Source organism: Protopterus annectens, chromosome 7.part1 (assembly GCF_019279795.1).
Source record: "Protopterus annectens isolate FY-2018-M chromosome 7.part1, PAN1.0, whole genome shotgun sequence".
NCBI classification, from domain to species: Eukaryota; Metazoa; Chordata; order Ceratodontiformes; family Protopteridae; genus Protopterus; species Protopterus annectens.
The window spans coordinates 524049464-524076017 of record NC_056740.1 but is presented as its reverse complement, the minus strand read 5'-3'; the positions used below and the strand labels follow the sequence as shown (position 1 = coordinate 524076017).

The 26554-nt window shown below is 42.3% G+C and overlaps 1 protein-coding gene across 4 annotated transcripts in view; it reads left to right on the top strand.

The window, feature by feature from the left end:
* Window positions 1-26554, top strand: part of CCPG1 (cell cycle progression 1) — a 1059961-nt gene that overhangs the window by 726544 nt on the left and 306863 nt on the right. For all 4 annotated transcript variants that reach the window (XM_044078956.1, XM_044078958.1, XM_044078957.1 and 1 more), the window contains exon 7: window positions 24969-25075. In XM_044078956.1, the coding sequence (XP_043934891.1) occupies window positions 24969-25075 (107 nt within the window). The remainder of the gene's footprint in view (window positions 1-24968; window positions 25076-26554) is intronic.

Below are 26554 nucleotides of genomic sequence, written 5' to 3'. Positions count from 1 at the left end.
CAACCCATCGAGTGACGTGGGGATTTATGCCCAACTTAGTAAGTTTATCTATGTTTCCAGAGTGGGGGATGGTGTTGAAGGCCTTGGTGAGGTCCAGATAGGCTGTGTGGACCACCTTACCCTCGTCCACAGCTTTGGAGACTGATTCGAAGAAGTCAGGTTCAGGAGACAGGATCGGCCCTTCACGAACCCAAACTGGGTGGAGTCCAGTGTTTGAAGGTTGCCAATGTCTTTGTTTATAAGTTCCATGATCATGCATTCCATGCACTTGCAGATCAGGCTCTTCAGATTGATGGGACGGTAGTTCCGGGGATCCAAGGTGGATACCCCCTTGTGGATTGAGATGACTGTAGCTGTGCACCACTTAGTGGGCACGAAGCCTGAGGTGAGGCTATGATTAAACATGACACTTAGGTGAGAGGTGCTAGTTCATTTTGTAGTTCATGTAGTACACAGCCCAGGATGTCATCTGGTCCCATGGATGCTGTATTCTTAGCTTTGGAGAGTGCAGTTTCTACCTGTGTGGCCATGATTACTGGAATTTGGCAATCTTTTGGTATTGAGATGGGCCTTTAGGGGGTGAATTTGGCACTAAATCGATCTGCCAGGATATTGGCAATATCTTTGGGATGAGTATATTTAATGCCATTCTGTTGTAGCTCAGAGCATATCTGAGCATTGCCATTTAGATTCTTGACATAACTATAGAATGCCTTGTGGTTGTCTTTGGAATCTTTGGCAATTTTATTTTCATAACTGGCTTTGGAAGATTTTATGAGGGATCTCAGTTTCTTACTGAGGCTGGTAAGGGAGTTTTTGCATCCTGGGATTTTCCTCTTTTCAGCAATAGTTTCTTCCTTCTGTTGTATAGTTTGTTTATGGCAGGGGACCACCAGATTGTCTTCCTTTTTTTGGAGAAGAGCATCTTGGTTCCATTTGGGATGGCACGATTCATGCACTAGTGGATGTGCTCATACAGTGCCTTAGTGTAGGATTCAGCAGTCGAACTTTCGGATCCCGGCTGCATGGGTGTCATGAAGATTCACTTATGACTTGAGTAGCATGAAGTTGGCTTTGGAGAAGTTTTTTTTACGGAGGTTTCCTTACTAGGGGGTGGGGGTGGTATGTGGATGTCTAGAGTGATTTGTTTATGGTCAGACCTGACCAATGAGGGGGTGACCACTGATGCGGAGCATCTATCTCCCATGTTGGTAATGACCAGGTCTAGGATATTGGAGTCCCTGGTGGGACATTGGATTAGTTGATCCAGGGCGTTGGAATTTATGAATTCCAAGAACCGTTGGGAAAAGGTGTTGATACCCGAGTAGTTTTCCCAGTTAATGGTAGGGTAGTTGAAATCACCCAGTGTTAGGGTGTTTGGTTCTATCTTAATATTTTCCAGTAAGTTTAGAAAGGTGTAGTGAGACTCTTGGGGCATGGTGGGGGATCTGTAGCAAGCTACAATTTGGATTGCAGTCTTACCTAGTGTTAAATGCACCTGGAGAATTTCAGATGTATTGTGCTGGGCAACTAGCCTGGAGGTGAGAATATCCTTGGTGAATATGGACACTCTTCTACCTGTAGTCTTTCGGTCTTGTTTTTGTGGCCGAAAAGTGTGGTAAGAGTTGTAGCGTGGTATTGCAGGGGTGCTCTCTGGAGCCTTGAACCAGGTCTCAGTTACTGCACAGATATCGATGTTCTCCAGTTTTAGGAGTGCCTCGGGAGAGTGCATTTTGAGGTTTAGACTTCTAGCATTTAGTAGCATTACCTTCAGATTTTGCATGCATGTATATATTATGGTGGTGGTTTTGTCCTTTGAACCTTGCCTAAAAAAGGCACTATAGGAGTGGCAAGAGCTTTAGCCAGTAACCTGAATCCCAGGGGTGACAGGTGCAGACCATCTCTGGCAAAGCATCGTGGTTTGTCGATCATGTCTTCCCAGACAGTCAGATACTGGATCCCCTTTGAATGACACCAGAACTTAGCCGATTGTTGAAGTCAATCATTTTATACTTATACTGTGGTATCATTCTGGGCGAGGGCAGGATGCTACTCAGGGCTAGGGTTATTCCTGCCTGGGCCACATGATCCGAGAACTCTTCTATGTAGTCCAGAGAGGTGCATCTCAAGTCATTCACTCCAACATGGACAATGACAGAATTGTATTTGTACTTGTTGTGGGGTGACTTGAGTGCATGCGTTATGTGGCAGATCCTGGCATCCGACAGGCAGCTGACTGTAATTTTCTCCTTGTTCAGCCTGGTGAGTGGGACATCATTGTGCCTAACTATAGAGTCACCTATAACTGAAGTGTTGGGTACATTGTCTTGCCTTAGGGGCTGTTGTTGGGTGGCACACTGGTGTTGTGAGCTATGTGTCACTTTGGTTGTGACTGGTGTTTGCGTTTCAGCTTCGGAGGTCCTTGTTGCTTGGGCAGGTTAATGTTAAGGGCCTCCGCATATGTGGGTTTAGTGTTGCTATGTGTGGGTGTTGATGGTGTGGGGTTTGAAGGGCTATGTGTTGCTTGAGGTGTTAACCTTCTCTTCTTGACTGTTTAGCACAATCTTGGCTGGAGAGAGCTTTGCTTCCAGTTTGGCTATGTAAGTGCATATCTCACAGGTTGAAGTGTTGTGTGGTAGAAGGAGAGGGTTGTCTGTGTACATGAAGCAGTTGCTGCATTGCCCCAGTATGCCCAGATTCACCAGGTAGGCAGGAGAAATCACCGGAAGCTGACCCTTGGACATGCCTGTGTAGGTGCTTTTTTTGTAAAGTACAAGAGCTGTTTTCCCTTACCTTTGCAAGGTACTTTGCAGTTATAGGCTGATTAGTGCCTATGATTACTTTCTCCTAATTGGCAAGGAGAGTTGAGTGCTTGTATCAGTTTAAGGCTTTGTAGTGCTTTCCAGCAGGTTCTAGAGGAAGTGCTAGTCACAGGGGTTCAGAATTTAGTGCTACTACTGAGAAACCAGCTAGTTCTAAGGGAAAATTTGAAGAGCAGACTTTCTGGCACCTGGAATACTTTAACCGTAACCCCACGGTGCTGCATGCTGCGAAAAATGCACAGACACACACGGTTTTAAGCCAGAAAGTTGAAAGGAATAGAAATCAGCCCAAAAAAGGCTAATAAAATTACAATTTCAGAGCTAGAAACCACTCCTCTAGTGTTAGATAGGCAGTGCAATGCTCACCACTCCCACTGGTAAGCAGTAGGACTTCCCTCTACCACAGCAAGGTCTGGATAGCTCTGAACACAGAAAATAAAGTCCTGAGACCAGCAAAGGCTGGAATTTGGACTATACTAGCTAGGAAAGGCGGGAAACATGCAAACAAGATAGTATTTTTTTGTTTTTGGTTGAAACAGGCTAAACAATGCAATAATACAGTAAATAAACACAGAAAAGGCTAACGCACTTGAGTGTGTAGCCCTAAACAGTAAATGCAATTAAAACTCTACAAAATTAGCAATTTAAAACTTTTTAAATTAAGCAAGGCAAGTGCACAACTGAAAAACGATTCAAGAGGCAGTAAAATAGTAGAATAAGCACCTAGTCTACATATACAGAGAAGTGTATATATACAGAAAAGCAACTTAAACACACTTAATTCAGATGCAGTACAACCTAGAGCACTTGAGTTGTAGCGATATTAAGGCAAATACAGTTTTAATAAATGCACTAAAATATTCTCTATATTTCCAAAATGTTTGAGAAGCACAGTCAGAACACAAGGAGATTCAGGCATTTTTTTTTTTTTTTTTTTTTTTTTTTTACCAAGCAGTACAAGTTGGATGGAATTTCCAGAGCTAGTGCTGGTTTTGCTAGGGTTATCCTTCATGGCTTCCAGAATAGCTCTGCTGGTCCTTTCTTCTTCCTGAGCTGTGACACTCTCGCTATTGTAATGAATACGGCAAAAGTGAAGATAAGGACATAGTACAGTTGTGTAAAATCTTACTGTAATGGTAGATGTCCTTCTCTTCACTGTTGCAATATTCACTCCCTCCCTCTGCCCCCTGGTCCATTTCGCTTCTGGATGTATGGATTACCTCTCTACTTCTTGGACTAACATTCCTACTGGGGCTATCATTTCTGAGGTTGGTATGTCTAGATGTCACCTTTATGCCCTATGCTACGAGAGGAGCATCCGTGTGATGTACTGCATAAATTAAAGCAACCTAAAGGCTTTTGTATACTGGCCGGATGTCGGGCCACCCTTGGCAGGGGATCTCTATTGTAATGAATACTGCAACAGTTAAGATAAGGACATCTACCCTTATGGTAAGATTTTACACAATTGTACTTTATTCATAGACTGCACAATCTCAGCTACCACCTTTAATTACTATGGAACACATACCAATGACTTGATAAAGAGCATGGTGCTGTGAAAAAGCTTGTCTTGTTTTTAATCAGATTTTGCACTGTGACTCCATGTGTTCCTTTCTTCTTATGGAATATGTTCTGTCAGCCCTGTCAAATTCGAAGAACACCTCGTCCATAGACCCTGATTATGTACCAGGTTGCCTGATTCTCTGGCAAATGTTGCCTATTTCAACCCCTAATTATCCTCCTTAATGAAAGATTGGTAGTTATTCTTATAAGCATTGTAATGCCATTTCATAAGGGTGGAAAAACCACAGACATTGGTAACTGTAGACTCATATGTAAAGCAGTGAAGTTTATTATCTCAGACCTCATTAATCTAGACATCAAAATCTCTAAACTGTGGATCCTCCTCAGTTTCGCCTTGTCAAAAGGGAGGGTACTACCTCTTTAACCTTGTTAATTTATCTGAAAAAATAACCAAAGCAGTAGATAGCAGCTAGCAGTACAGCATATCTGAACCTGACCTAGGCCATTGATACTATCCCCCCGGCCAATTCAGCCATTATTGACAGACATAAGTTTGAATATGAATTTGTTATGTTGTATGGTATGGATGGCAGAATCTACATGGTTAGTCACAGGTGCCAAAATGTGCAAAATAGTTACCAGTAGTGTGCCATAAGATAAGTGTTGGGCCTGCCCCAGTTTGACATCTGTTTTTCAAGCTTTCAGTCCAAAAACTCTTGTTCAGAGGTTAGCTGAGTTTGCATATGAGTGGAAGTTGAGTGATATTTAATCTTTCACCGACTTACATTTGCTTCAAGATGGGTTAGACCATGTTATCAATTAGTGCAAGGACAATGGTCTCAAATGTGAAAAAATATAGTATAGTGCATTTTGGTAAATAAAACATTGCCTCATGTCATACAGATGACACACCCATCCAATTAGACACTGTTGTAAGTTTCTAGGCACTCTTAATTCCTTATCTGATCATCTCATCACCACAGTAGTTTGGAAAGTTTTCCATTGAGCGTATCTAATTTCCATAAGCATTTTCTCTAGATCCAAAGAAGTCTCATTTACATTTTGATTGTAACTCATCGTGCCCATTATTGGCTGTAAATGCACCTTTTAGCATATAATTGTCTAAAGATATCACTCAACCTGAGAGACTTCAGAGATTCATAACTAAAGTGGTCAGTGGCCTTAAAAATGTTAGTTGTCAGGACAGACTAGCAGCCCTTTCTCTGGACCAAGTCTTTTATAGACTTCCACATGGAAATCTGTGTCTACCCTTTTGAACTAAGTTCCAACCCTGTTTGACATTTTCCTTCACGAAACAAATGGTATCTCAAATACCTTGTTAAAGGAACTAAACCTTCATTAACAGATAAATAAGATATATCGGTGTGATAGATTTGTATCCCAACCTATCCCCCACCTCTGGAACAAACATCCAGTACATGTTGAGCAGAGTTAGCATCCCTTGTTGCTTTCAAAATATACCTAGATAATTGGATGGGCAGTATAAAATTTTCCCCGTTCTATCATGTCTTGACATCCATGAGGATGGGAGGGATCTTTTGAATATGGCCTTTTGTCCAGGCTTGTAATGGCCTACTAATTGCATAGACTTTACCTATGAACCCATGAAGAAGTGTATTTCATACATCATTTGTATGCATTATTTGCCTGCGTTAAGTTAATTGATATTGAAATTTAATTACTTCTAATTGTATGTACTTTTGTTAGTTGTTTTGGAACCTTTCTTCCTGGGACTCTCCTGAAACTAGAATATTACTGTTTGGACTTTCATGGTCTGTAAATTAAGTAAAGCAAGAGTCTTTACAAATTTAGAATTGAGAGAGAGAGAGAGAGAGTGAGTGAACAAATCCATAAAATACCTGGTGGGTGAAGTCTCAAAGCATTTTGTCTGTTTTCTGCAACTGTAATTCCTGCTTGGGTTGTTTTGGGCTTCACTGCCATTAATTTGCAATGCTGGTGATGGAGGAGGTAGCCTGTGTGCTGGCATGGATGCATTCAGTGTGTTTTGTCTCCTTGCAGTGGTTGAACTTTTCCAAGATGGCAGCATTTGGCTGCCAGTAAACAGAATGCTGATTCTTCTTGGAATTTTGTGGTTAGGTTATGTTGCACACTGGTAGCCGCAGTTGGGATCTTATCACTTGATGCTATGCTTTTAAGTTTTCCAGTAGTTTACTGTAGCTGTGACTTTGCCTGAGATTTGGTACAGCATTTTGGTTTAAAGAAATAGCTGAGTCACTGTTGTGGTCATAATGTTGCTACAGTGTTTCATTCTCCTCCTCAGCCTGCTTCCTGTTGTGGGAGATATCTGGTTATGGCATACTCCTTTATTTATCTGCATGTAAAATCAGACCCAAGGGGCAGTTCTTCTGATAACTGATAGATTAGCTCAAGAAAAAAAATGGTAAAAAAATGTTTTGTAGTTTATATTGCACGCACCTGTATTCCTTGTGACTCGAGTCACAACAGGAACACTTACCCTTGGGTAATTAAAAATGCATAATCAGAGTCCATGCCAGCTCATGTATATAGGTGCTGCATCAGCGAAGATTGATCTGTATGCAGTGAACAGAATGAAGTCATGTTACATGTTGGACTTCAGTAGTGAAATATAATAGGCTGCTATAAAGCTGCTTTGTACTAGCCAATCTTAAGATTACGAGGAAGTGCAAAAGGGCGTAATCAAGGTGTAATGCAGCACGTGTACCTTTAGTCAGGGGCAGCTATGCCCGTTTTTGAACAAGTCCGTACAAAACTTGAGTCATTGCAGTCCTGCTGTTCTTAAAGGACACGTGCCACCTCTTTAACATGGCTGATAATGTAACACTGCACTGTTTAAAACAAGCTGCGTTTTCAAAATGTATTTCTGTTTTAGCACTTCATCTGCTGCATGGGTCACACGAACATGTTTGCACTGCATAGTAGTTGTGTTCTACATCAAAACATCATTAAGGCAGCTAAATCAGTAGGAACTTTGAAAAAAAAAAGCCAAAATGATTGTATCAAATGAGGAATTTGGGTCTCAGAGCGGCAGAACTTTTTATGTGTGGTACTTGGTATTTTGCTGTAGGACATTAATTGGGTTCAGTTATAAAAGTGTGTTTGGTAAATGGAATTTGGTTAATAGAGGGTCAGTTGTATGTTATAACTGGGTAAGTGGATTGAGCCAGATTATCTTTCAGACTCCTTCCGACAATTGGCAGAATTACATTTTCAAGATGGGTTGGAAAAAGATATGAAGTACTAGAAATTTGATTTAATAGGCATCACATAAGTTTAGGCTCATAAACAGGCATAAGAAAATAACAGGTAATACCATGAGGTTGCATTTAACAAATATAAAAATTGTGTTGCAGTCTTGTGCCATATGATTATAGGGAAATATGAATCATAACCATTATTATTAGAGTATTAAGAAGTAAATTCCTTATAATGAATTATGTCATGGAGAGATGTTGCATTTTGGTCTTTATTCATTGCCTTAAACAAAAGCTTTGTGTAAAATGATGTCATTAATAAGTAACTGCTTTCTGTTAAAAATTGCTAACAGTACAAAGCGTTTGTTTCAGAACAAAATTGTGCAACATATCTTGTGCTACATGACATTCGAGAGGTGTGATCTGATTTGTATTTTCATGAAGTAGCAGAGGAACGAACTGCCATACTTGCAAAGTGCAAACTTCCTGTTACATAATGTACTGCCTACAATCAGAGATACACATGAGGATCAAGGAATGAAACATATATGTTGTTACAGTTGTGCGATGTAATGCAGACCAACCCAGTAACTGCAGAACTACCATTGCTACTTACCTTGCATGATAAAAACTCATAGTATTCCTACATTCAAGATAACCACAAAAACAATATTAAGAAAGTCTGGTCCTCTGTAATGTCACTACTCAACCCAGGAAGTAAAAAATAATCCCAGTCCATACCCCCAATATACCGCCAAATTCAGCACATAATTTATAAGGGTCCATATCCAACCGAAAAGTAAACCCAACTCATCCACCCCAACTCATTACTTCTACTAATACCCCCCAATACTGTCCTCTACGCATCGCACACATTACACACACACAACCAACCCCTCACTCATAACTAAAAAACAAACCATCCCCAGCTTACTTGTCAGCCCATCCCTTTATCTCAAATTAAAAAAAAAATACTACTACAAAAACTGAAACCTTCCTCAACTTCAACAGACAACCTGCCACCAGAAAATACCTAAAGCTTGCCACAGGGGCAATAGCATCCCTTGTAAGCATCTTAATTAATAGATCCATAGCTGAACCACGTGTTCCTAACCCATGGAAAAGATCACACATTGTCTCTTTACATAAGGGAGGCAAGTCTACTTACATAACAAACTTTCATCCTATTGCAATCTTGTCCCCCCTTCTCTAAGATTCAAGAAAAATCTGTGCACCTACAGCATCTCCACCATCTTACACATAACAACCTACTTTCCCACACTCAACATGGCTTTAGACCTAAACCAAGTACCTCAACAGCCTTATTATCTTTCATGGACTCTGTCAACAAAGCCTGTGACACTGGCAGACTACTATCTGCCGTATATCTAGATTTGTCAAAAGCATTTGACAAGGTATCTCACCCCAAACTGAAAGAACTTTCCAGCGTTGGTCTGTCTTCCCCCTCACTTCACTGGTTTTCTAGCTACCTAGCCGACAGGCAGCAAGCAGTAAAATGGCAGGGCTGTATCTCCCCATATCACATCACCCCCACAGGTGTACTTCAAGGATCCATCCTTGACCCATTACTATTTAATGTCTTCATCAATGATTTAGATACATCCTCCTGTAAAGGCACTCTAATCCAATGTGCAGACGACTCCACTATCATCTGCCCATTACTATTTAATGTCTTCATCAATGACTTAGCTCCTGTAAAGGCAATCTAATCCAATGTGCAGACGACTCCACTATCATCTGCCCATTGCTATTTAATGTCTTCATCAATGACTTAGATACAACCTCCTGTAAAGGCACTCTAATTCAATGTGCAGACAACTCCACTATCATCTGCCTATTACTATTTAATGTCTTCATCAATGACTTGGATACATCCTCCTGTAAAGGCACTCTAATCCAATGTGCAGACGACTCCACTATCATCTGCCCATTACTATTTATTGTCTTCATAAATGACTTGGATACATCCTCCTGTGATTCCACTATCATCTGCGTATCAGACACATTAACTCATCTACAACACATAACACAACAAGCTTTCTCATCCATAGAAACATGGCTCTCCAATACTGAACTCCCACTAACCCCCCCCCAAAAAATAGACAGACAAAGCTCCTCCTCTTCACCCACAAACCCCATAACTCCAACAAAATAAACTTCTATTTCAGCCAACAGTACTAATATTGAATTGGTTGAGCATACCAAACTACCAGGTGTCACACAATTAACGATAATCTCAATTTGACCTACCCATAAAAAACAGTATCAAAAAAAAAAAAAAAAAAAACCACCAAAAACTAAGCATTCTATACAGTAATAAAAACTTCCTCACAGCAGCTACCAAAATTAACCTGGCCTAAACCTACCTCTTGCCCCTCCCTGTTATGTCGGCCCCAGTTCTAATTAACTTACAGCCTTCCCTAAGAAAAAAAAACCTAGTAAGCTGCTATAACAAAATTGCCAAATTTGTCATAAACGCACCCCTTTCTAACTCAGCACTGTAAAGCCCTACAATTCCCTAAGATGGCTTGAACTCCCCCTTCACCTCCAATATGTACAACTTACTACAGTATACAAAATCATTCACAACCCAATGGCTTGTCCTGCTCATAGCCCATTAAATCAACTTTTATATCTGAAATAAACATCTCGTAACTGAAGATAAGCATCTCCTCACAACTTATAAACCTAACAAAACCCCAGGCCTAACCCTTTACTCCTGCTGTGTGGCAAAACTATGGAACTCCTGTCCTTCAACTGTCAAAACTGCTACTAACCTACACTCCTTCAAAACCTCTAAAAGAATACTTCAGCAAAGCTTGGATTTGCCCCTGTAGGAGCCAGGCTGAGGTACTCTTATACCTTTTTCTACCTCTACTGTCTCTCTATCTCCACTGCTAACTTACCTTACCCTCACTTCCTCTACACATACTCCCCTGAGGTTACACTCATACCTTTTCCACATCTTTTCCTAGTATTCCCTCTATCACACCCTACCTTTCTTTACTTGTGCTATCCTGTGCCTTCACCATTATAATCTGTTTATTTCGTGACCTTTAGAATATTGAAAATCGTTATAATCATCTGTTATGTAAATAATGCCATATCTTCCTATTATCAGGCTTTTCATGTTATTTATGCTTGAATGCCATGACTTTATTATGCCTGTTGAGTTTTTATGATGGTAAACTGTGTAGTTTTTTGAAATTTTGTGCTTGATTGTTATTTAAGTTCTCATTCTGACAGACTAATGTGTAGTTTTTATATTTACGTTTGAATATTATGAGTTTATTATGTGTGTCTAGCTTTTCATTCTGTTAACCATTTATATCTGGAACTTTTCTCCCCCGGCCTCCACTGAAAATGGGTACCTCATGACCCAGTCAGATTTTCCCAGTAAACAAATGCCAAATAAGTAAATAAATAAAAACTAACAATGCGACCACCATTATTCTTTTTCTTAGAAAAAAAATCTACTTTTCTGGTGGTGGACTTGTATCTTACGATTACATTAATTATATGATTCTGTATTGAAATGTCAGAAGTTGTAATGCTGAGTATCGGCTTGCTAAAAAAAAAAAAAAAACAAATTGCAGGAAAAGGCCACCTCATACCCATGAAATTCGATGAACTTGATTCAGCGATTGCCGTACCTCTGAGAAAAGGGAATATTCTGAGAAATGGCCAGCTCTGACTTTTTTTTCAGCCATTCGGTCTCCGCATTATGGGACTTGCTAAAGCGGGTCCTGACATTTCAAACAGTTGCATATTTATGTGTTCTTTTTCTGTTTTAATGCTGCCTGGATGTTTCGCAGAGGCACAGTATCATTTGCATCTGCAGCATTGTGTGTTTGGTTACTGCCTTTTTGTTGTTAGATGTATGCAACTAAACATATGTGTTTTGCATTACCACTACTTCCCTTATGCCTATGTCACATTTGGCCAGCCTACAGACACAGCTCTCAAAATGATAAGTAAAATTAAAACGTACTTCAGAACACATCACAGAGTTAGGAGGCATTCATGGTTCATTTACCTTGCCTTCCTGGACAAATCCACAGTGTGAAGTGACCCTGATCTTACGTTGTCATGCAGTGTATTTTCTGTTAAAAATAATTTTGTATCTGATGTGAGGAAGCCCATTCTCAGTAAATGCAGGATTGATACCCATCAGGTCCTGGGCAGCTTGGCATCTTCCTTTTTTATTTTCCTGTCTCCTCCTCTTTTTCTTTACGTTTGTCAGAATTTTATCCTCTGTCCACTTCCTCTTTGTTTGCCTATAAACCTGTGTTGTTTGGTTAGCATTGCCTTTCTAAACCCTGCCTTTGTGGCAGGCTTATTGCATTAATCAGTGACCATTCCCTTTGCTTACATTACCTTTGCAAAGGAGCACACCTCAGAGTACCCACTTTAACCAAGGAACTTGGAAGAGATTTTAAAACGAACTGTTGATCAACCTTATGAAAAAGGTCTTGCCAGCAATGCGAGTGGAAGGATTCTGTCAGATTCAGACAAGACCCTTTCCAGCCATCGCATCACCAGGGAGAAACCTGTTACATGGCAGAAGGCCCTTTTAAAAGTTTTAGCATTGGCTTCAAATGTGGATACCAAATTGGTGTCTACTGCAGTTTCTCTACATTCACCAGAGTGGACCTGTGCACTGGCTTCCACTTTGGCACCATACCTGATTTCATCTGTGTCTGATCAAGAGGCTTTGCCCATCTCTGTTACCTGTTTGTGCAAGTAGAACTGTCTCCACAGTACACAGAACTGCAGCTGAAGGAAACTAAACTGCAGGCGTCTGCTAGTTCTAAACTGAATTACAAAAATGGGCCAAAGCTCTATAGGAGGTGAGATCAGAAGGGCTTGCTGTACAGTCTTCCATATCATCTGCTCGGCTGCTGGGTGAGCTTTGACGATCCAGATTTTTGATCTTCTTTTCTTTGAATTCTCCATTACATTTGGTGGTACACAGTACTACTTTGCTATAGCCAATAACCTCCATAGATCTGCTTTTACAGATGACCTCACCATTCCCTCGTGTAACTGGCTTGATGTCAGTTACTCCCCCAAGTGTTTTTACTTGGCATTGATTATTCTGGTGCCATCGTCATCACAGCTGCTGTGCATTTAGTACTGTTTATGCAGGCTGTGTGCAGAGGTTCCAGTAACACAAGTACAGTGTTGGACTCAGAGGGGCTGCAGGTGGGAGTGGGTATGCATCAGGGTTCAGCTCTGTGCCTATTGCTGTGCACAGTTATGATGGACTGTATTAGTAAACAAGTTGGAAGGGATAAATCAACAAAGCTGCTGTATGCAGACAATGTGGCGTTACAGGCAGACTCTGAACAAGAACTTCAGCAAATAATAAGTAAAACAGAATGCAAAACTGAAGGCACAGGCTATGAAACTGAGTAGAGATAAGACAGTTGTAATGGCTGCAAAGTGGAGAAATCAGAAGAAGCTGAGGATTTAAATAGACTGGGTAAACAGTGGAACAGTTTAACAGCTTCACGTATCTAGGCAGTATGGTTGTGGAGAACAGAAGTCTGAATAAGGAGGCCATTGCTGCAATTAGAGGGGTTGCAGCCAATTGGCACAGAGTATCAGGGGTAGTGTATGACAGAAGAATGCCAAAGAAGATGAAAAGTAAGGTGTACAAAACAGTGGTGCTACCAGTACTGTATGATACAGAATCCTGAGCAGTAAAGGCAGAGCTGGTGAGGAAATTAGAGGTGATGGAAATTAAGTGCCTGGTAGGATGCCCACTGCAGGACAGACAAAGGAATGATGACATTAGAGCAGAAGTCAAAGTAGCTCAAGTTGTAGATAAAATTAAAGAGAACAGATTACAGTGGTTTGGGCACATGTGTAGAAAAGCAGAAGACAAGTTGGTGATGATTTGGGAGAGATGAGAAGGACAGGAGGAAACAAGGACAATCCAGCACAGAGATGAGTGGATGGGTTGTGTGAGAGATCCCCTTTGACAGTTAAACATGACTGATGAGGATGGTACTAGAGCAGCACTGACGTGAGAGAGGAGGTGACAGTTGATACAGCACCCCAGCCCCATGTAAAAAATGGGGACGATAATGACGATGATGATCATGCTTGCAAGGTCTGCTCTCTGTGCTGGAGCATCTGGCTTACTAGGCATGCATTTTCTAGCCTTTACTTGCACTGTCCGCTAGTGCATATTGTGCTAGTGTTTGTCCCATTCAGCACAGCATTCTGTTTTGCTTCACAGGAGGCATTATTTAGGTTCAGCATTGACAGGGTTGATATCCTTGCAGTTGGTATTGTTACAGTCTGTGCCAGTTTTAATGGAGCATTCCCTTTTGGCACACTTGCAGCCAGCAGTCCTTCAGTTTGAGCAGTTATCGTCCTTACAATGTCCATGTTATGGTGTAGGCATCCACAGGAACATTGTGAAGTCCCTTCTGGTGCAGGAAACCCAGAAGAGGTCTCTTTCAGCATCTGATGCTTCAGAGACATCCCACAAATGATCCCTCAAAGTCCAGTACATGTCTGAATTTTTGAATGCCAAAAAATGCATTATTGTATCTTTTGGTAAGTCATCTATCCCAGGTAACTATCACATTAACAATAGTCCCCTAAGACCCAGTTTCCTCGGGATTTGGAGCTTATGTGGACAGTGACCTAACATATGACCATGTGTCCATTGTTGTAGGAAAGTTCTTCTGTATTGCACTTCTTGTAAACAAAAGGATTGTGTCTAGATCTAGGGATGTCATTGTCCCCCTTTAGTTAGGCCTCATTAGGCCAATCATTGAACATAATCCCCCCTTTGGCATGCATCTGTCCAGACTTGTTCAAGAACTGGAATGCCCACAAAGGTACCTTACTAACAGGGATACAAGACCTAAACAACATGTCCTACATAGACAGACTCAAAGCTATATCACTATACTCTGTATCCTACAGACTGCTACGAGGTGACATATCTAGCATACAAGGCATCCTCTGATCCAGTACTGATGGATTTACTGCACATCAGCAAGTGTGATGGCATCAGAAATACTCAGTCTAGGGATTTAAACCTCTTCTGCAACAAAAACAGAACAGTTTATATGGACAGGTATATCTTGCAGAGGATACTGCTGCTGTGGAGTAGACTTTCCATCCACATAAAACTAAGTTTGTCCCTGTCAATATTCGTGTAACTTGGATCTATGGATGAGAAGCAGAAATATTACCCCAGGACTGTCCCTTGTACTATTAATAGAGAGAGGCATCTCCTAAATGCTTTATTCAGTGCATAGGTCCCCTCAAATTATCCATAGTATGAGCCAGTTAATATATAATCATTGCGCATGGGAAGGGTAAGGCCAATCTCTAACCAAATGGGATAGGTTAATTTGAGCACAGAAAGGGAAATTAGCTAGGATTAAAATGGCACCCACAAGGGCAGCTAGCCTAGTAATTTACCAATGAAGTTATGACTTCATTAACTCCCCCATGGAATTGCCAGTTATGGACTTGGTCAACAAAGAGGGCATTGTTTTATCTTCCATCCTTCCTGTGACCCTAAGTTTGGAGATTTTCTCCATCTCCCGCAAGAGAAAGGTAGTGGTTAAAGTACCTTATCCCCTCTGTCTCAGAAAGTACTGCAACAAGCATGCATATTCACTCCACATACATCAAGAGCGGTCCTGTCCATGTTTGACATCCTAAAAGGTGTCAACATGGCTGCATAAGACACCCTATCACCCTAGCCTTAATGCTCCAGAAATCAGATTGTTTTCCTTTTGTCAATAGAGTGGTCAACCTAGACATAGACTTACAAACCAGATTACACTGTGTCAGAAGCAACTCTGAAGTGGAAGTCTGCTCCCCAGAACCCCATAATCTGTCTGCCAGCCAAGGAATTCAGGATGAGTGACAGATATGGGAAGCTCTAGATCACTTACTTCACCCACAGAGAGGTCACAGAAAAAATGCTCCATGCCATGTAGGAGTTCCCAGACAGCAAAAAGAAACTCTGACCCAATGCCTTCTACCTTCTCTCATCCCACAAACCAAATGGTATACATTGTATACAACACAGATGAGTGTCAGGCCATGGGTACACATGCAAGAATTACTCTACACCAGGAAACATGGCTCTAGCTAACAGATTTTGCAGAGAACATCAAGGTGTCCTTCATAGAGCCTTTCCTGTTTGATGATGAATAAACTAGCATCTCAAAGACATGAAGAAGCAGGGCAGAACTGTAACAGCTGTGGGCATAAAATTCCATCCACCACAAAATTTGGAAGATGTCTTGAAGACTCAGAGGTCCAAACACCGGATGTGGTTTTAATGGGGGGTGGGGCACTGCAAGGTCAATAAAGTGATGCAGAGAGGATCCAGAACAAAGGCCAGATGTCCTTCATGGATGCATCTGCAGTCATAACAACTGGGTTGTCCTGTCGTCAGGCAGCCCTTCAGTTGGCCGGATTCCAAAGTCCGGGTCCGGCTTCGGCTGATGTCGCACTTCACCCGACGTCATCTCTGTTGGTCTTCGGGTATAAAGGCATCAGCCGACGCCATTTTCCTCAGTCTTTCTTGCTGCGTGGCGCCCGAAGCAGAAGCTGTTCGCAAGTGCCGGTCGGTCGGATCCAGAGATTACTTCTACCGAATACTACTTCGAAGACTTCTAAAGCTAAGTACCTCGTTGGGGACTCTTTCTTGCCTCAGCCGATGTCAGAAAAAGTTAATAATTGTTTAACCTGTGGGAAACAAATACCTCATAAAGATTTCCACTCTTATTGTCTGCCTTGTTTAGGCCCAGCCCACGACGTAGCAGCCTGTTCGGCCTGTGCTTCGTTCAACCGACGAACACTTAGGCGTCGGACGGAGTTTGCTGAACAGTTTTTCGGTTCTGATTTTGCGTACATTATGCCGTCGGATCCTCCGACTACCCAATCTGCCAAAAAACGCAAAGATAAAGACCGACACTCGCAGTCCGCGGTTTCGGCCGAAACCATGGTTACGCAAACCGCGAGTGTCTCGGTTTCGGCCGAAACCGAGAAAACTGTTCAAAGTTCAGCTGAATCTATTTCTACAACTGAGGCCCCTGCTACCACTCTTGAAACGGCCTCAGAAATTTTATCCACTACGGTGGTTGCCACTGACTTATCAGACACCATTCCCTTGGATGTCTCTACCCCAGCACGTGGTGCTGCTAGGCCTCCAGCAGCCATGTCCATTAAGGCCTTCGCCAGGGCTAAAGCAGCAAAGACTACTAAAACAGTGCCTGTTAAACCCCCTCCAACCAGGCCCGCCTCTAGTTCTCAAATGCTTACTCTGGCAGAAGATTTAATTTCATTAATTAGAGGATCTCAATCTCACCCAGACAGGGCCTCTCAGCCCAGAGAAGAGACCTAGGGCAGAGCCCCCTGAGCCAGTGTCCTCTGATGAGTCTGCCGATGAATCAGACATAACTGATCAGCCAGAGGCTCCTTTCTCCAATTTTGAAGACTCTGATGCTGAAGAATCCATTCCAGCTGCTTCCCCACCAGAAGAATTCTCCTTTGGGGAAACCTTACATGCCATGCGAGAGCAGTTCCAATGGCAGCAACAGGATTTTTCAGACACCAGAAAAAGACTTAGGACCTTTCTGCACCTTCCACAGCACAGGCCCTTAGCTATACCTCCTGTTCTCTCTGTGGTGGATGATGCTTTCAATGATGTCTGCTCCGCACCAGATTCTTTACCTCCAGCCCCTGCCAAACCAGACAGATTTTACAGGGTGCCAGACACTCATCACCACCTTTACAAGGCCCCACTGGCAGACCCCGAAACTATATCCCAGGGTCCCAAGGCAGTAGCCGCGACCATAGCTAAAAACCCTATTCCTTCAGAAAGGGAAGCAAGGTCATTAGACAGATGGGGCAAAAAGGTCTACACTTCAGCTACTCTCTCAGCTAGAGCTTTAAATTGTCAATTTCACATGATACAATACCAAGAGTTTATGCTTGATCAGTTAACTAAAAAACTAACCACTGATGAATCTCTTGATAAGAAATATGTATTAGAAATGGTAAATAACATACAACAGGTTAGTAACCATTCCTTAAAATGTGGCTATGATGCACTGGAGGCTTCATTTAGATCAGCCATGACTGGCACAGTGATAAGAAGGCATGCATGGCTAAAGGAGCAAGCTCTACCGGATCATGTTAAAGCTAAGTTGCTAGATGCTCCTATGGATAAGACAAGTTTGTTTGGTACACCTGCCCAGCAGGTTATGAAGAAAATGGAAGAAAAGGCAAAATCTGTTCAAACAGTTAAAGATTTCTTGCAGGTTCAACCCCCAAGGTTTAGCAGGAACTGGCCTGCCAAAAATTGGTCCTTTCCTGACTCCACAAGACCTCAAAGGGGCAGGAATAGACGTTCCAGAGGCAGAAACCAATCCAGGGGAGGTGCCTACAGAGGATGACAGTGGCAAGGTAACAACAGAGGCACAGACACAACCTCTGCCACTACATCAACTCAACCACAGTGACTTAACCCTAAATCCGCCTACCAGGGAACAAATAGCAGCTCCTCTAGGCGGAAAATTAACCTTATTTTCAAAGAACTGGCACTGTATAACAAAAGACAAGTGGATTTTACAAACCATAGATCAAGGTTACCGGTTCCACTTCCACACTTTACCAGTCAAAAGAGGAATGCCAAATCTACCGCCAAATCAAAAAACAGAGGCTCTACAACAGATAATGCAGTTAGCAAACATGAGAGCTGTGGAAAGAGTGCCAACAGCAGAGCAAGGAAAGGGGTTCTACTCCAGACTATTCCTAGTTCCAAGAAAGGAAAAAAGTTGGAGACCAATTCTCGACCTGTCCGCCTTAAATACATACATCATTGTCCCAAAATTCAAAATGCTGACCCTACAGCAACTTCTTCCCATGCTGGGCAAGGAGTGTTGGCTGGTAACTCTAGATCTCAAGGAGGCATACCTGCACGTCCCCATTCGACCAATCTGCAGAAGATACCTCAGATTTCTTGCAGGATCAGAGCACTATCAATTCTCAGCATTGCCCTTTGGCTTATCTACTGCGCCCAGAGTATTCACAAAATGCCTGGCATCAGTAATCGCCCATTGCAGACTACAGGAATTCAAATTTACCCATACCTAGACGACTGCCTGCTACAAGGGGACAACAAAAGCAAGCTGACAACAGATTTACAAAGGGTCATTTACTTGCTGCAAGCACTGGGATACACAGTCAATCTACAAAAGTCAAGGCTGATACCATCCCAAACAAGGACATTCTTGGGCTGAATTGGACACAGTAAAACAGATGGCATTCCTAACAAAGGAAAAACAAAAGAACTCCCTCTTTACTTCTTGGCACTAACAAAACTGAACAAGTTAACAGCAAGAAAAGTATTGCAGGCCTTGGGCTTCATGGCATCATGCATAATCTTGGTTCCACTTGCCAGACTACATATGAGAAAACTACAGTGGTACCTAAAGAATTTATGGTCTCAACACAGACACAGCCTAGAAACAGAAATCCCACTAATTCCATGCTTAAAACAGGAGTTCCTATGGTGGGCTCAGGCATGCCAGTCAAACCCAGGGCTACCCTTTCGCAGATGTCAAGCAAGCCAGTCCATCACAACAGACGCTTCAGACCTAGGATGGGGGGCCCACATGCTGGACAAATGCGTGCAAGGATTGTGGACACAGGATCAACTACACCTGCACATCAACCTAAAAGAAATGCTGGCAGTAAAACTGGCAATCCAAAAGTTCAGACCATTTCTCAAAGAGGGCCAGTTGATGATAAGGACAGACAACACCACAGTCATGTGGTACATCAACAAACAGGGAGGCACTCATTCATACCCCCTATGCAGAATGACTTTGGAGCTGTGGACCCTGGCACTCAGCTACAACATCCAGTTACAGGCAAGATTTGTACCGGGAAAAGAGAATACTCTAGCAGACATATTAAGCAGAACCACATCGGATGCCCACGAATGGAAGCTGCACCCGGACATCTTCAAGACCATCTCAAAGAAATGGGGAATGCCTCAGATAGATCTATTTGCATCACCTACCAATCACCAGCTCAAAAAAATTCTGCACAAGGACATTCCACCCACTAGCATGGAAAGTGGATTCGCTCTCCTTCAGCTGGAAAGGCCTAACAGCATATGCATTCCCACCTCTTCCCTTGATACACAAGGTATTACTAAAAATCAAGGAAGAACGTCCAAGGATAATCCTGATAGCTCCAATCTGGCCAAGACAACACTGGTACCCACTGCTGAGGAGCATGTCTCGGAACAATATGTGGCCAATACCCCTGATGCCTTTGATGTTAACTCAGAACAACTACAGCATCATACATCCAAACCTAAAAACGTTGCAACTGACTGCATGGAACATCACATAGCAGCAGCTAATCCAGAACTTTCCCAAAGAGTTAGAGACATTATTCTTGAAGCACGCAGACCTTCAACAAGAAGAAACTATGCTGGAAAATGGAAAAGGTTTGTCATTTGGAGTACTGAAAGAGGAAAAGATGTGTCAAACATAGATATGCCTAACATTCTGGAGTACCTAGCCGAACTTCTTCATTCAGGCCTGTCCTACTCCTCCATCAAGATACATGCATCAGCTATTTCAGCAGAATACAGCTTTGATCCACCTGTTTTTTCTCACCCTTTGCTCAGGCAGTTCCTCAGATGAATCAAGAATGTAAAACCTCCAAGGAAACCACCATTACCAGCTTGGGACTTAAACTTTGTGCTAGAAAAATTGACACTATCACCCTTTGAACCAGCAGCAACAGCAGACCTACAACACCTGTCATGGAAAACTGCTTTCCTACTGGCAATTACTTCAGCAAGGAGGGTTTCAGAACTACAGGCTTTAATGGCAGTGCAACCCTTCCTAATCTTCCACCAAGATAGAGTGTCCATGAGGACTAATCCTACATTTATGCCTAAGGTGGTATCCAGAGTGTCTTTAAACCAGGCAATCCACCTTCCTACCTTCTTTCCCAACCCACAAAACAGAGGGGAAAGAATATTGCATACCTTGGATGTACATAGACAGCTACGCTACTACTTGGACAGAACAAAAAGTAGCAGAAAGACTGACCAACTTTTTGTAGCCTATGCAACAGGAAGGGAAGGAAAAGCTATTTCCAAGCAGACAATCTCCAAATGGATAGGAAATTGCATACGATTCTGTTACTCCTTCCATGGAAAGCCAATTCCACAGAACATAAGACCTCATTCTACAAGGGCAACAGCCACTACCACAGCCTTCTTACGAGGAGTGGCAACCAAAGACATTATTGAGGCGGCTACTTGGACCTCCGTGCATACATTTGCCAAGCATTACAATTTGCCTCTATATTCCAGATCCCGAGCAGGGTTTGCCACTGCTGTACTGCAAGGGATCCTAAACACACCATAATCTAGTTTTATCCTCCTCCCCTTGTTGGCTATGGTATTCTACCCAGTTGTTATGACTGCAGATGCATCCATGAAGGACATAGTACAGTTTTGTACCTACCATAAATGTAGATGTCCGAACTGGATAGCATCTGCAGTCAGGATTACCCTCCCTCCTTCCCCTCTGTGGTACTCCAAGGGTGTATACCCTCCTAATAGCTAGCTGGTGGGGGGGAGTCTTTTATGGTGTATTTGTTTGTATATATGTGCATACATGCTTATTTTGTGTTTACCTCTATCTTTTGGAAACATTGGCATCTATCTAAATTTTAGCCTTCAAGAGGGCTACTGGCATCTGGGGCAAGAAACACTGAGGAAAATGGCGTCGGCTGATGCCTTTATACCCGAAGACCAACAGAGATGACGTCGGGTGAAGTGCGACATCAGCCGAAGCCGGACCCGGACTTTGGAATCCGGCCGACTGAAGGGCTGCCTGACGACAGGACAACCCAGTTGTTATGACTGCAGATGCTATCCAGTTCGGACATCTACATTTATGGTAGGTACATAACTGTACTTTCCAAAGCAACCCGCCAGTTAAGAGGATGAGGTGTTTATCCATCCTCAGTAAGCCATGTTCATCTAATAGGAGGGCAACAGCACTGTTTAAGGATTCCCTTGTTACTTCTCTCTGAAGGCGTCTAGGAACGTCTGTCCTTCCCTACCTCAAGTGGTCAAAAGATCACTTAGGACAGGTGAATCAGGGATATAATATCCAGAGGTCATAAGATACAATTCATAAAATGCCAGCATTCAAGTCTCCTGCCAAATATCATACTCCATCTGAAAAAAGACACACAGACTAGGAGGTAGGCAGCTTTCTAAAGAAAACCACCATCTGGCTCCAGGGTCTGCTGTATGCCTACCAACCAGCACTCCACTTGCAGAAGATGATTCAAAAAGCCCATTAGTTTGAGGTCCAAAGTAACATTAATGGCACTGTACTGGCCCAGACCAGTGTGGTTTCACCCAGAGGTTTCTCAGGCTGCATATCTATGATAACCTAATCAGATACTTGTCGAGACATCCCCACCCAGCCATCCATACCCTGAAACTGTCAGTGTAGCTTCTTCAGTTCTGGTTATCACAAACAACCCCCACCTTTATCCCTGAAGTTATAGAGATTGTGACATTTCACAAATGCCTTCTGTTGTGATGATGATTAAAGCCAAATAGAAAAGATTTATTAGCTGTGGTCTCTAGGGTGAGGAGCAAGTCCAAAGATGGCATGTCTTGTTCAGGTGCTGCAGTGTTTTATTGGAGCATCCTCCTACCAGTCATTACAGGGGAACAGGTCTTACTACACTCTCTAAAGCCAAAAACGCAACCTCCGTGGGTCCCAACAGCATTTCAGGATGCCGCTTAAATAGCTTAAAACAAAATATATCAGGGCCATTAGAAACCCTCATTAACCACAGCCTCCAGACAGGCTTTGTGCCAGAGCAGTGGAGGACTGCAACAGTCGTCCCTCTGCACAAGGGTGTCCCATCAACTGATCTAGGAAACTACAGACCCATAAGCTTGACAAGTCTTGTCTGCAAGGCCATAGAGAGAATTGTCCTGGACCTGAGCAATAACCTCTTAGGATCTGTCCAAACACTGGACGAGACCCAGTTTGGCTCTGTCAAAGGAAGGTCTTGCCTGCTGAGTGTGGTGGGCTTCTTTGAGCAAGTCACCAGGGCCATTGATGAAGGTAAAACGGTACAAAACATTTATCTTGACCTGGCCAAAGCTTTTCACAATCCCCCATAGATAAATTTACTGAGCCAGGCATGAAACCCTACATCGCCAAATGGCTAGCCAGCTGGCTTACTGACAGGACACTTGCTGGCTAGATAGGTGAATCAATTTACAATAAGAAATCTGTTACTAGAGGCATCCCACAGGGCTCAATGTTGGGACCCCTTCTGTTTGGTATATACTTCTTTGAAGTGAGGGCTAGTGTTAGGGGCCTCTAGATCACCACGTTTGCTGATGACTATAAGCTGGGAGCAATCACTGAATTCCCAAATGATGTCAACGTCCTACAGACAGGCTTAAAATGATAAATGACTGGTACCAAAACCATGGTCTGAGACTAAACACTAAAAAATGCATAATCATACCCTTCAGTAAATCCGATATCCCTGCAAATTGTAATATTGATAGTGCACCTCTAAAAGTAGACCCAATGGTGAGGGACCTAGGAACACAGATAGATAGTAACCTAAACTTTGACCACCAGGTAGCAATGGTAGTGAGGAAATACCTCTGTGGCTCAACTTATAAGTAAAGGCATGGCATCAAAATCAAAGGAAGTCATAGTGCCAGTGTACTTGGCTGCCATCAGGCCCATAATTGAGTACAGTGCTCGTTTCTGCATGTACCTAACCAAGCACTTACACCAATTGGAATGGCCCCAGAAGTTTTTCACCAAAAAAATGCAAAGTATAAGACAGATGTCTTCTATAGACTGACTAAAGTCCCTATTCATTTACTCCATCTCATATCGTTTGAGAGGGGACTTGTGCCTGACCTGCAGGGCATTCTCTGATCCAGCCCTAATGAAAATGTTACATAGTCACAAGAAAAATTATATGAGAGTTGCACGTTCCATGTAACTGACCCTTATTTGTGACTCTAACAGAACTTACTGGAGAGAGATTCATATCCCAAAGACTACCTCATCTGTGGAATAAACTTCCCATCTTCATAAAACAAAGCCCATCCCTTACTCTTTCCAAAAAGAATTTGGATAAATGGATGGAGTAAAGTCACTCCTGGGGGTATTGCCCATGTCCCTTATGGACAAAGGCAGCCTGTAAAATGACCCAGGGCTCCAGCACCCAAAGACCCACTACCCTGATACTACCCAATCTCTTATCTGGGGAATTAAGATGTAATATTGTCATATCTGGGTATTATTGGCCAGTCTTGTAAAGGCTCTTGTGCCATTAGCCTAGTAAACACCTGCGAACTTATGTGATATGCACAGGATACAACATGCTATTTGTAAAATGGCTCATAGTACCCTTGTCCCCTTCAAGACACCCCACCCCATCAGAAAAAAGACAGGACAAGAATGTAGAAGGCCATCTAATGAAAAGCGGAATCCAAAACATCCCACCAAACCAGAGTCAAGGCTACTACTCGAGATCCAATTTGGTGCCAAGAAAGGACCTTGGGACCTTTCTGGATCTCACTGTCCTAAATGAGCTTAATAAAAGAAAAGTTCATGCAGACAGTCTTTTACATGTTACTGAAGGTGTGCAAATTCTTGCAAGATTTTAAAGTTATTTACTTATGACAGTAGATCTGTGAGAAGCCTGCCCAGCTTCTAGCATTGCCTGGGTAGCTGCTACTGAAATTTTCCTTCCTTCTCGGCCTTCTTTTCTAGGGTATTACCTGAGTACTGCTACTTTAGCATTGTCAAGGTTCATGCACCAAGAACCCAGAGAGAGATGGGAGCTGAGAAATATGATGAGACCTGGAAGAAGGGAATGAAAAGCCTGAAGACTTCATGTCAGGTGATGCTAGAGTGAGTGTGTCCGCACACATGGCATAGCAGTCAGTAAAGATAGACCTGTTTTGTACACATGTAGTGATACAGTATGTACATAATTTCTGCATCTGGATGAACAGGCCCATCCTCATTAACATATTTGCCTGCTTTCCCCTTCTTATTCTAACTTGGTATACTATTTATATTTTGTCCACATTGCATTTTGAACATTTTAGATGCCATGATGGTGTTAGCCTTTCAGCTAATGAGGACAGAGCTACTCATTCTGTTCTGTTGTGTGCAAGTAGCACGACAGACCAGAGGGAAAGGGAAGGTGAGATAGAAATGTATCCTTGACACAAGTTGTAATTCTTAAAATACAAATTATTATTCTAATATTTGGATCTCTGATTTTTAAGGAACAACACAGATTAAAGAACGCCAGAGGTTATTTGAAAAGATTCGTACACTTCAAATCAGTGATGTGAAGGATGATGTCTTTGAGGAAGACAATGAGGGGAGCAAGGTAAGAAAGTTTTTTTTGTGGTTTCCTCTCACAATTAATACTAAACAGCCTTATCCTGAATATTTGAACTTTGTGACCCCTTTAAAGCAAAATGTTAAGTATGTTACTATGGCATAGGTTTACTTTGCTCTTGATTTCTGTGTGTATCCCTAAAAGGTAGATTATAGTTCACAGTAACTGCTTGGTTGTGAATAATGAAGTAGGTTACTGTATTAAACTGTAACACAGCTTACTTGCCCGGATATATACTATAGACAGGGTTAACACTAATTTCCTATTTTTTCAAGGAGGTGGCAGGTGAATAGTTATATAAGTAAACTAATTATCTGTACTAATTTTAGACATTTTTTCCACATTCTTTTTGACCTTGTGCCTGCTGGCCATCAAACATACCCATAATAGACGTGAGCCCATTTGGTCCCTCAGAGTGGTGGAACAAGGGCCATGCAAGGAGGAGAGGGCATCATATACAGTTAAGCCTGAAAGTATTTTCCTGTTTTCTAGCCAGCAGATCCCAGTTGTGAAGATATTTGTGCTGGCCCTAACCTCACCCCATGGACAAGGGAATGACCTACAAACATCGCCATGATTGAGATGCACAGTGCCTTCCCTTGCATGTGTGCGTACTCCCATACACTCACTTTGATGATATAAGTGGTGGTGTGGTAAGACAAAAGCCCACCACCAGCACATGTATTTGCCTTGCCATCCCCTCCATCATAAGACATGGAAGCATGTGTCTTGGTCAGCCCTGCCTTTCCCTCCAGGATGGGTAAACATATCCTTCCCTGCCAGCTTTGCCAAAAGCACAAACTGCTAATTGAGCTCTGGCCTCCTGGTACTTAGTCAGGGTTCTACCCTTCTACACCATCAGAGCTGAATGTTGTTAGACATTTTATGCTGTCATTTAGCTGCATAATGGTGTGGCTGGACCTCACTTTCTATTCATTTATTTTACACTTTTTTTTCTCCATCATAGTATATCTGAAGTAATGTGGATTGCCCCTTACCTGTGACTTTGTCACACCTCCATCTTACCTCACTTCTGTTTTGTTTGATATAATATATTTTTAACTATTAAAGATTCGGCCATTTTTTTTTTTTTTTTTACTGGTGCATTAACTTTGTGACGAAGACTGTTCTAAGTAACAGACATCCAGCTTGTATGCCCTACTTAGGGCTTACCCTGTTGGGATGAGAGTTTTTTTAACATCTTTATTATATTCGCATAATTTTAGTCCGTCAGTTGGCTTAAAGGATTAAGAAACTGTTAACGAACTGTTTCCTGTGGTCAAGGTTTGATTCCCTCAGCTTCCATTGATTCATTTTGCAATTCTGACCTAATCACTTAACCAGACACCACTCCTGGGCTGAATCTGAAAAAGGCCCTTGGACGTAAGTGCTGAAAGCAAATAAGTAAATAAATAGCAATTACATCAGTGCATATACAGTTATAGAAAGCAAACCATTGTAAACATT